This window comes from Pelobates fuscus, chromosome 1 (assembly GCF_036172605.1).
Source record: "Pelobates fuscus isolate aPelFus1 chromosome 1, aPelFus1.pri, whole genome shotgun sequence".
NCBI lineage: Eukaryota > Metazoa > Chordata > Amphibia > Anura > Pelobatidae > Pelobates > Pelobates fuscus.
In genome coordinates, this window is record NC_086317.1 from 234,096,826 (window position 1) to 234,108,364 (window position 11,539).

The following is an 11,539-nucleotide window of genomic DNA, read 5'->3' on the forward strand; positions in this document are numbered from 1 at the left end:
ACATATCATCGTAATCAAAATCTAATCTTATGGCTGACGTTTCAGAGTAGGTAAGATAAAATCGTACTAGGTAATTTTCTTAGTATACAATCTGCCATAGATTTCCTTTAAATCTGTAAAATCTTAGGATTAAATAAAGCTGTTGAAATAAGGTCAGCTAGACTGGGCTGTGTGAATGGGGTTCAGTGTGGTGGGTAAGTAGTTGCAGTCTCCACGGATCGCTTAAGAGGCAGACAGACAGGGAATGAAAAGTATAGGGGCCACTTAAAAGTCAGCCCTTAAGTATTTTGCTATATATCCCTTAAGTGTAGTTTAGAGGTGGGGTTGCAATCATGTGCAATAAACAAGTAGTCATGGCCACGCCACAGGTGTATACAAACCTTAACAGTCGAAACGTTGTTCTTTCTTCCTCAGGTAGAGTTAAAAGCATTGTAGAAAAAAAAAAACTTTCTTAAATTATCTTCATTATGGGCATGGGTAAGAAAGCAAATCTGACCCCTTGAATTCATAGAAATGAAATCTCCCTATTCTTGCTAAATCCAAGGTTTTTGGTGTCTATGCAATATTTATTTAAGACTTCACTTGTCTGATTGTCCCTCCTTCCAGACAAATTAGAAGCTTCCTGTGTCTTACAGGAGTATATTTGTCTATCCACATTTAGCATAGTGTCCCTGCCTTTTGACAAGCAGTTAAGTAGATAAAAGAGAAAGTTGGGCAATTGCCTTTTTTTGATATGGTAATTAACATGATTTAAATACATACCCTGTGAATTTATGTAGCAATTAGTTCGACAGACAACAAGCAAAACGTCTATTTCCGATAATATATAGCTTAGCCTTGGTCACCAGTGAGTTTTCGTCTCTTAACCTGCTAATTGTTGTTATCGTTGAAAATAAAAAAATATACAGAATTAGATCAGTGATATGTTTCCTAATGATAAACCCTAGCTCTCGAATTAACCCCTTCATGTTCTTTGGACCCACATTAATCAGATATAAAATATATATATTTTTAAATTAGTAGTTTAATATATTAAAAAGATACTTATTAGTGTAACATCGAGGGAAAAATTCAAAACTGTAACCCGAAGGGTTTTATTACCAACATGATCTTGTTTTGAAACAATAAAAATGAATCTATATGTAGATTCTAGCTGTACTTGTAGTCTGATTGAACTGTGTATATCTTATGGAGCGACACAACTAAAATACAATTTATTTCACAGCATACATTTCTTGCAAACGCTCAGCCCAACATTTAGCTGTTTCTCCCAACCACCAGTAGACTATTCATTTCTCCGATTTGTATCAAACCTAAGAGCTGGTGGTGGTATGTTCACTAAACACTGACTTGGTAACTGAACACTAATCCTATGAACAAACTAGATGACTGGGGCATGAAATCTCCAGTTAGGATGATATAAGGATATTTATACTAATCAGTATTTGTTTTTAAAGCTTGCATGTAATAAATCGATTCGCAATCGTTACAACTCGCTGTTTAGTAAATATACCCCATGTCATAATTCTCAGATGACAATCTTTTCACATTTTGCTTGAAATCCAAGTATCAGAGGTAATAGCATCAAAACTGGATTAGATTCCCCTCCAAATCTATCCCAAACTGGCCTTGCTTTGCCCCGAATTAATTTTAATTCCAAACATGTCATAACAGCTGACATATCTTTAAGAGTTTCCCAAGATATAGATCCTATACCAAACATACACATTCAGTTGGCAGAAGCTATGATTCAATGTTAAACTATTATTTATACAGTGAGCTTTAAGTTGAACACAGAAAGTCTATAGGATTTAGAATATTTCAACCCAGCTTTTTTTTTTTGGTTTCTGTATGCAGAAAAATCTATGTAATTAAAGCATCGGCTCTAGAATCAGCGCTTTGCCTCCGATCTGATATTCAGAGTTGTTGTCTGTTAAATTGGACAGTATACGATTTAATCAATGCCCATCTGTACACCCTAAAATTTCTAGCCAGATGAATAGGCTCATACAGGAGGGATTTGCACGCTTGGATAGAATTGCTGTTACATTTTTTTTGTAATATTTTTTTGCTAATGTAGATTTCCAGTGATATAACAGTAATCAGATCGATTCGTTTTATGACACTTTAAGCATATTTATTCCACCCAGATTTTTTTAAAAATCTTTTATGAAACAAAGATAGCATTTCATTGAGTTATGCAATATCCTCTGACCACAAAAAGGGATTTTCCTCTGAATACATTATATTTGCACAGGCAGTCAAACCATTGAACAATATTGTAAGACAATGTAACTGAAATTAAACTGTATTTTTTTTTCTTTTTTTTTTTTGTATATTAAATTTGATAGTAAGTACATGCATAGAAGTTGCCAGATTGTGATATTATTTAATTTTGACTTATAATGTGCTCATGATTTAAGTTATGTTGAAATTGTCCATTATTAGGATTTGATTAAAGGGTTAATAATAATCTATTTTGTTAATAGTATGTTTTTGAATTTTACTGCAGAGAAAAATAAATAAAATGTAATAGTGCCCTTTTAATTTATTAACCACGATATAAACTGACGGTATGTGCTAAACTAAGTAAGACCTGTTAATCAATATTAAGGTTTGTACTATAATTAATATATATATATTTTTCTTTCTTTTCTCCAGACTATATTAAATTCCATGCACAAATATCAGCCTAGGTTCCATATAGTAAGAGCCAATGATATTCTGAAACTCCCCTATAGCACGTTCAGGACCTATGTGTTTCCAGAAACCGATTTTATAGCAGTTACAGCCTATCAGAATGATAAGGTAAGATAAATCCTGCTTGCATTCTGTAATCAAAGCAAATAGTACCTGTTTGTCGATAACTTATATACAAATATACCAGCTGTGTCAAAAATACCATATATACATATCTAGGTATATTCCATGGGACTGTACAACCCAGAATTAGGTTTCAAATATTTATTTCAGTCACGTGATGTTTCTTGGCTTACTGCCCTGTTTATTCATGAATTCTACCTTTTTTATAATTAAAATAATTTTGATTAAAATTAGATTTTTTTTATGGTTGATTTGTAACACAACAGCGTCAGTGTGGTATTTTATAGATCTACATTGATGGTAAATTTAGAATTAATAATATATTGTGTGTGTGTGTATACTTTTTATGACGTGCAGTTAATTAAAATAAATGATTTGTGGCATGTTGGAAAGAATATTATTAGGCCAATTCATATGTTGTGGTTGGTATAGTGCAGGTGGCTTTTTTTATTTTATTATTATTTTCCTAATTGTCATTCTGTTAAAAAAAAAAATACATTTAGGCCACAGACCTGTGTTTTATTTTTTTTCCATGTTCATGTTAGACTGTGGACAGTATGTATAGTTAATTGACACTGGCTGTTTTGTTTGGCTTTCTTTATGTCAATAAAGCTAGTATTCCATTAAGATAATCTTTATGTTCGATATGAGGCAGCCACACACATGTACATATGGCTCTCTTCTGTCCAAGATACAGGACACACCTTCACCCCTTGCTGCTGATGTTAATTGACAGATCTGTCTGAGGGTCCGGGTGGGCTTGTTCCAATCGTAAACTTTATGGCACAGAGTCACGATCGATTAAAGAACACTTAGACTGCAGCCAAGCCACAACCTGTCCATAGACTGATAGGACAGAGAAGAATCTTGCTTGAGATTGGGTTTCTCATTAAGATCTTAAAACTGGTGTCTGCATCAGATTAACCCGCTGACTGTCTGCAGGCCTTCTTACTAGGGGTTAATTCTGATTTTTATTTAAGTCTCCCTACATTATTTCTGTTCTAAAATAATTTTTGATTGCTCAGTTAGAAAAAAAAAAATCTGATCTTTGCTCTGTTTAAAAAAAATAATACTAATAATAATCCCCACCTAACTATGTTTTTAATGTGTGGTATTACAATTGGAATATAAACAAAAATATTAAATATTTACATTAGCAAATATGCTATTTTCTGCATTTCTCGCTATTTATAACGTTTTTACTCTGCGTTAGCAACTAACTTTTTTTTATATTTCATTCAAATAGCATGAATTTAATATATGTGTGTAAAATATAATTTAATATTTATTTAATTTTGTTTATGTAGATTCCCTGCAATTTAAGATCAGAATATATTGTGTCTGTGCAATTTAAGAGGAAATGCCATATCCCCCCCCCCCCCCCCCCCCACAAATCTCAATTATTTAATGGATTTTTTTGGGGGGTAATTTAAGCTTACGTTAAGGTTGCTTATTAGTGGAAATACCTTACAAACAAACAAAACGAAAAATCAATTTGTTTGTGAAAATATACCATAAAGAAATTCAGACATGCATTTTTAAAGATGGCATCTAAGGGGACATATTTCAAAAGTATGAATTATTAATTGACCTAATGTGGCCTTGCACCATAAGTCAGTCTTATGTGAGTGGTAAGAATAGCTTCTAACCAACACAGCAATGCTTAGTCGCCATGTTTCCTCCAGGGGGCTCTGAAAAATAACTTGCTATCATTAAAACTCTATTAATAATTCAAGCAAAACCTCAGCATCATTTTTAATAAAGAATGTGGTGTGTTAAACCAGGAAGGCTGTGTGTTCTAAACTGTTTGAAATGAGAACTTGCCTTTAGGTAGGGCTCAACCCCTCTCACTGTGTGACACAGAAAGGGGAGGGGGGGGGGGATTAAAGAATCGAATACATTTATTTACAAAAAAAAACAAAAAACAAATATGTTTGGAATGTCAAGTGTATGATTAACCCTTTCATTGACACGTAAAAACAAACAGCCTCCCTAAGCCAGACTTTGCTGTAAGAATAATCACGTTGTGTGTACAACGTATTGTAGCATGGCATGCTCACTTTCCAAACCAGTGTGTGTTTAACCCGTTCTGCTCCTGGACACGTTTAACCCTTTCTTTACCCTAGCGACATCAAGACAATGTTGAAGTATGTTTGTGGCCATCTGCTTGCCATTAGTTTGGTTAATTTTATGTTTATGGTTTGTATCTTTACAGATCACACAACTTAAAATCGATAATAATCCTTTTGCTAAAGGATTTAGAGACACGGGTAATGGAAGACGAGAGAAAAGGTAATTCCAAAAATAAATAAATTCTTCCCTATTAAAAAAAAGTTCCATCTATATTTCTGTATTTTTTTTTTTTTGTACATTAATGGATTATTTATTTTTATTTTTTTAAATTTGTCAATGCCAATAAAATGCTAGACATATTAAAGGTGCATATTAATATTAAATTGTAAAGAGTTAAATTATAGAGAGTATATAACCGTATGTATGATTCTTAGTGTTGAGCTCTGCAGGCAGTGTTTAACTATATCTTCTCCTGTTTATTTTTCTCCATTAAGGAAACAACTGACGCTCCCATCCCTGCGGATGTACGAAGATCAGTGCAAGGCAGACAGGGATGGAGCAGAGTCTGATGCCTCTTCTTGTGATCCTGCCCCAGGCAGGGACCCTCTGCACTCCCCCCTGAGTACCGAGCCCAGCCCCCTGAGACTCAGCCGCAACAACAGAGGTAAAGACCCTTCACCCACAACATATGGCGCTGCTATCTCAGACAGCATGCCGCACTGTCCACTGCTTCCTATGTTATTTATTAATGCTACTGTTCTAATGTACGATTGGTTTGATACTTAGTATTTCTGGCTGAATCTACTGTTTCTAATAATTCTGAAATACAGTATGTATCTATCTAATTCTAGTCTGTCTATCTCTACAGCATTGTTACAATATAGCTGAACTAATTCTCCAAATTATATTTTTTATTTTTCTGGTTCTGCTAATTTAATCTACATTTTCAAACTGTTAATTTACAGGTGGATATTTTTAACGAATCTAAATAAATAAACAAACCTAGTAGTGTATATGTAATTCCTGCTGTTACATGGCTATTATGTGTACACATTATATTAGATTTTATTTTTCTATGAAGATGATAGACAGGTGGTGGTTGTGAATAGCAGTGGTTATAGTAACCGGTACATGTTTATGGTGTATCTTGGACCTAGTTCTCACAGTTTTTAAATGGCAGTGTGTACTTATAATAGTGAATCATTTTTGTATGTGTGTAACATGATGTTGTGGGTATCCCATAAGGAATACATTTCCTACTTACTGCAATCTAGTGCATGAATGCCAGGGAATTAAGTACACATTAGAATCCGCTACAAATCAGAAGGCTGGTTTTGGGATCAGATATTAAATCAGGGGCTTGGTTACAGGGGGTTTCTTTGGAGCCAGTGTCGATCAGACTAATACACATTGCTGTTGTGCATTATGGCAATCTGTTTGAAACTATTTTATCATGTCTTGTCACTGCAGAGTACCCTGTTACTTAATAGCCCAGATTGCTCTTAGATTTTGATCACTAGTGATTATGATCTGTCTGTTTCACTGCTATACCACTAAACACCGTAGACTCTGAGCTGACACGCCACGGGGACTATTTACTAAACAGTGACTTGTGGCAAGTGTATATTCGAGTAAAAATAATTACTGTGCAATAGCCTAGCTCGATGTTTAACCCTTTAAGGACAATGGGCCGGGAAAATACTGTGATATCCTAACAGTCCTGACATGCCATCGGTCATAAAGGGGTTAATAAATACACCCCTCTGTAATGTGAGCATGTCCTGGGAGTGGGATACAAATAATTCTCCCAAATCATTGTTTTTCTTTTATTTGTTTTCTGATGTGCAGGGGATTAATTACATTTCACAACCACGGTTTCCTGTATTTCCATATATTTCCTATGGGTTAATAAATGTTCATTGGATGCAATAACATAGGGATTTAAATAAGAAGAAATGTCTTATTAAAGGTTACATTGTCTTGTGTTGTGTTAGGTGTGGACACATCTAAATATTTTTTATTCTGCTGTGCATTTGCCTTTTTCTGGGCAGAGGAGCACTGAGACTGAAAGGGTTAAAAGTGTGTAAGATAGATGGGGGTACAGATCAGCTACCATGATTAGAGATAGTTTTAAAATGTATAGAGGAATAATCGATGATACATTTTCAATTCGAATGTTACTTTATCATCAAATATATAGTATACTCTATAATGTAATACTGTATATAATGTATACAGATAGGTTATACTTTGATCTGTAAACTGTACACGGTCTGGGCTTACTACACTTTCTATATCTCTATTCCAGAAGACAAATTCGGAGTGGACAGTGACCAGGAATTAGACAGACGGGAAGTAAGGAGTGCGAGAGGGCACAGCCCTGGGGGAGTCCATTCTAGCCCCAGCAGCCCCAAGCTGGAGGAGAGGAGCAAAGAGAAGACCCCCTCAGAGAAGAAGACAGAGTCTCCAGACACCCGCAAGGACAGTGACAGTATCTTCAGTGTCAGGAATCTAGAGAAGGACAGACTGGAGAGCAGGCGGAAAGAGGAATCTAAAAACGATCCAGAATGTGGAAGTTTAAGTAAAGAGACCTTTGCTCCACTCATGGTACAGACTGAAAGCCCACCACACCTGAGTGCCAGTCACCTGCAGAGCTTGGCTTTGTCTGGCCTGCACAGCCAACAGTTTTTTAACCCCTTGAATGCTGGACAGCCGCTCTTTATCCACCCAGGACAATTTACAATGGGCCCAGGGGCTTTCTCTGCTATGGGCATGGGACATTTATTGGCCTCAATGACAGGAGCAAGCGGACTGGATAATGGAGCTCTCTCTGCTGTACAGGGGGGCGCAGGAGCAGCTACCCCTTTCCCATTCCACCTGTCTCAGCACATGCTGGCCTCTCAGGTAAGCAGTATGTCTGTCTGTATGTCTCCACTGGGGATATGAATGAGGATCCCACCATTGCTTTTAGGAGACAGTGACTGATTTGTGTATATATAGAAGTAGAAATCCGTTGCATCACAGTGACTGCATGTCTGAATGCATGTAAGCACTGGTACATGTATAGCAGTCACTAATGGGTATTCATACATATGTATCCATCGGAGATCTAGCTTTCAAAGACTTATCTGCTTGTTCAGCTTGGAGCCCACCATTGCTGTGCTGTAATGTAAAGCAGAGAAGCAGAGATACCTTGTATCAAAGAGACTGATATGTACGGGTATGTATCCACTGGGGATCTGGGCTAATAGGGCTTTCCCCCTTTCTGGAGCTTTGAGCCCACCATTGCTTTGCAGTAATCTGAGGCAGTGAAGCAGATAATACGTTGTACCACAGTGACTGATGTGAAAGTCATTTGACATCTTTACCCGTTTAAAATAAGGATAGGACTCAGTTTAAGTCTTTGGCAAACAGGCGTTTTGTAACCTTTTGATTTTCCAGCTGAACGAACTTGATACAGAGTTTTCAGATATCTCTGGGCATTTTCTCTGTCTTTTTAGAATGGACCTGGGGATCATATTGATGTAAGATACAATTTCTCCTCAACTCCGAGCGAGCTGTTCAGACGGCTCTGCTAATTCCACCTCCAGAGAGACAGGCAAATCTCAGATACTGGATACTGAGATAATATTATCATCTGTTAACCACTGCTGTGCGAGACATACTACTAAACTATTCAGAAATATACATATACTACAGTACTTATTTTATTTTATTTTTTAAAATCTTAAGTCCTGGAGGATACTATTAATTACCTTAAGACAGTAACGTTTGGGATAGTTGGTGTGTGTTCTATTGGTAATTTAATTTTACATTGAAACAATAGAATGAATAATAGTCTCTATATCTGATGGCCTTAGTTACTTGCTAGTGCTGTCCCTTTAAATGAGCATGATGTCCAATTTAACTTGGTGACTATATGCAGGAAGTGTTCTGCTGTGTTTTAATGCTTAGATTGTGTATTCACATTTCTGTTAACAAAAAAATAAATGGGTAGTATTGTAAAAATGGGTAAAACTGAATAGATGGGTAGTATTGTAACGATAGGTAGTATAATATAGAAGGGTAGTATATATATGGGTTTTATTATATAGAAGGGTAGTACTATACAGATGGGTAGTATTGTACAGATGGGTAGTATTATACAGATGGGTAGTATTGTACAGACTGTTAATATTATTTAGATGGGTAGTATTGTACAGATAGGTAGTATTATACAGATGGGTAGTATTGTACAGACTGTTAATATTATTTAGATGGGTAGTATTGTACAGATAGGTAGTATTATATAGAAGGGTAGTATTGTACAGACTGTTAATATTATTTAGATGGGTAGTATTGTACAGATAGGTAGTATTATATAGAAGGGTAGTATTGTACAGACTGTTAATATTATTTAGATGGGTAGTATTGTACAGATAGGTAGTATTATATAGAAGGGTAGTATTGTACAGACTGTTAATATTATTTAGATAGGTAACATTTTATAGAAGGGTAGTATTGTGTGTGTGTGTGTATATACATGGGTAATATTATTTAGATTGTATAGATGGGTAGTATTATAGCTAATGTGATATTAGAGCCACCATGTAATAATTCAGTGCCCTTGCTCCATGTCTGCGATTTTTGCAGCTCTAGTTATGAGTGTTAAAATAACACTGGTAATGTTGTGTGTTTACACAATGCCCACCTGGTATAATTTTTTCTGGAATTTCTGTGTATTTTGTGGATGCAATCTCCATGCCAGGGTGTCAGAAATTGAAGTATTGTTTTGTTTTTGTTTTCTAGGGGATCCCGATGCCTGCATTTGGAGGGCTATTCCCTTACCCCTACACCTACATGGCGGCAGCAGCTGCAGCAGCTTCTGCAATGCCAGCCACCAGCGCTGCCACCACTATGCCAAGGAACCCCTTCCTCACCACCACCAGGCCTCGCCTCCGCTTCAGCCCTTACCAGCTCCCTGTTACCATCCCTCCCAGCACTAACCTCCTGACCACTGGATTGCCAGCCAGCCTGAATCCGGGTTCAGAAAGCTCCAAGCCTGGCAGCAGCCGGGAGTCCAGTCCCATCCCAGACACTCCTGTCCACAAGAGGTCTCACTCAAGTTCTCACTCCCCCAAGACCTCCATGAAGGATTCCATCAATGAGCTGCAGAACATCCAGAGACTGGTCAGTGGGCTGGAAAGCCAGAGAGAGGTCTCACCTGGCAGGGAGACACCGAAGTGACCTGCAGCCTACGTCACTCACCAGAGCCACAAAGGCTCAAAAGCACTGGGATTTTGTACAGCACAGCATAACTATTTATTGAAAAGAAAAGAGGGGCAGCGACAAAAAACAACAACAACAAAAAAAGATTACTGATTATAACCTAACCACACACTGAAAACCCACCAAATATCCAATAATGTCACTAATGAAGGTCAAATGGAATATATATATATTCTATATGTCTATCTCTCGGATCAGAGGGCACATCTTCATAAATGGACAATGGACAATGTTTATGGGGCATCAATGACTTATTGTAATGGTGCTATTGTGAAGGAGCTCCCCTGTAATATAAGGAATTTCTCAAGAATGCAGAGACTGAATGAAATAGATGATGGACAAGTCTAGAGAAGAAAATTCCTTAGATTTCTTCTTAAAAAGGGGGTGGGGGTGTATGGAAGTGTTTCCTTAAAGCTGACTATTGGAAGCACTAGCCAGTTATGAAAATATGTCTAATCTGATTTGATTGTGACTGAAAAAAGAAAAAAAAACAAAAACGAAAATAAGCATAATAACATATAATATTTGCATTGAAAAAAATAAAAATAAAGTGCTATCTTAAGCTGAACTCAGATACTGCATCTTTCACCAAATAAAAAAAAAAAAAACAACAAACTGGCATAGTGGCAGGGACCTACCTACATGTATGCCAGAAATATTTATGAAAATTAGTAATTTGTGTAAATAATCTATAAGGATCCCAAAATATGCAAATTGGTATTAATTTATTCAGAGTTGTACATGGTGTGTACATAATATTTAGAGAATAATTCATTTCATTTAATTTTCATTTTTCCCCATTTTACATGAAACATATATATTGTAAATTAAAACATATTTAGCTCATTGTGATTGAAGGAGATTCAGTATGGTTTCTTTAACTGTGTTTTTATTTTTTATGTTATTTTATTGTATTTTATTTTTCTCCGCCTGTTGTTTAGGACAATCATGTGCCATCCTTGCATTCAGTAAAAGTTTGTTTTTAAAAGTTTTAATATATCCCTGAAGTAATTTGCTGAGTGGGGTATTAATGCAGGAATAAACCTCAGGATTTTGTTTCACTCCAGTTCAATTAAAAAAAAAAAAAAAAGAATTATCACAAACTGTGCTATATTTGTTTAATAATACATGATTTGAAATGTCTGGTTACTCGGGTATCTTATCTGTTCATTTTTTTTTTTTTTGAAAATTCTCACATCTTTCAATAAAAAATATTAAAATATTAACGGTTTCATTTCCTTATTTATTTTAAGTGTCATATTTGTGTGAACACCATAAAAATTTTACTACGAATATTTTAAAAAAGATTTTCTATTTTGAAATATATCTTTTTTTTTTTTTTTTTTTTTTAGGTATTTTATACAGTGTATTACGT

At 35.7% G+C, this 11,539-nt stretch overlaps 1 protein-coding gene and 1 long non-coding RNA gene across 2 annotated transcripts in view; both read left to right on the top strand.

Moving 5' to 3' along the window:
• Positions 1–10,670, top strand: part of TBX2 (T-box transcription factor 2) — a 13,927-nt gene extending 3,257 nt beyond the window's left edge. The window contains exons 3-7 of the mRNA XM_063455177.1: positions 2,662–2,808; positions 5,039–5,115; positions 5,391–5,560; positions 7,205–7,800; positions 9,685–10,670. Of these exons, the coding sequence (XP_063311247.1) occupies positions 2,662–2,808; positions 5,039–5,115; positions 5,391–5,560; positions 7,205–7,800; positions 9,685–10,122 (1,428 nt within the window). The 3' untranslated portion in view covers positions 10,123–10,670. The remainder of the gene's footprint in view (positions 1–2,661; positions 2,809–5,038; positions 5,116–5,390; positions 5,561–7,204; positions 7,801–9,684) is intronic.
• On the top strand, positions 8,656–9,202 carry LOC134611371 (uncharacterized). The gene is made up of 3 exons (XR_010090893.1): positions 8,656–8,907; positions 8,944–9,012; positions 9,175–9,202. It is a non-coding gene; the product is annotated as an uncharacterized LOC134611371 (long non-coding RNA).
• Positions 10,671–11,539: the final 869 nt, after the last annotated feature.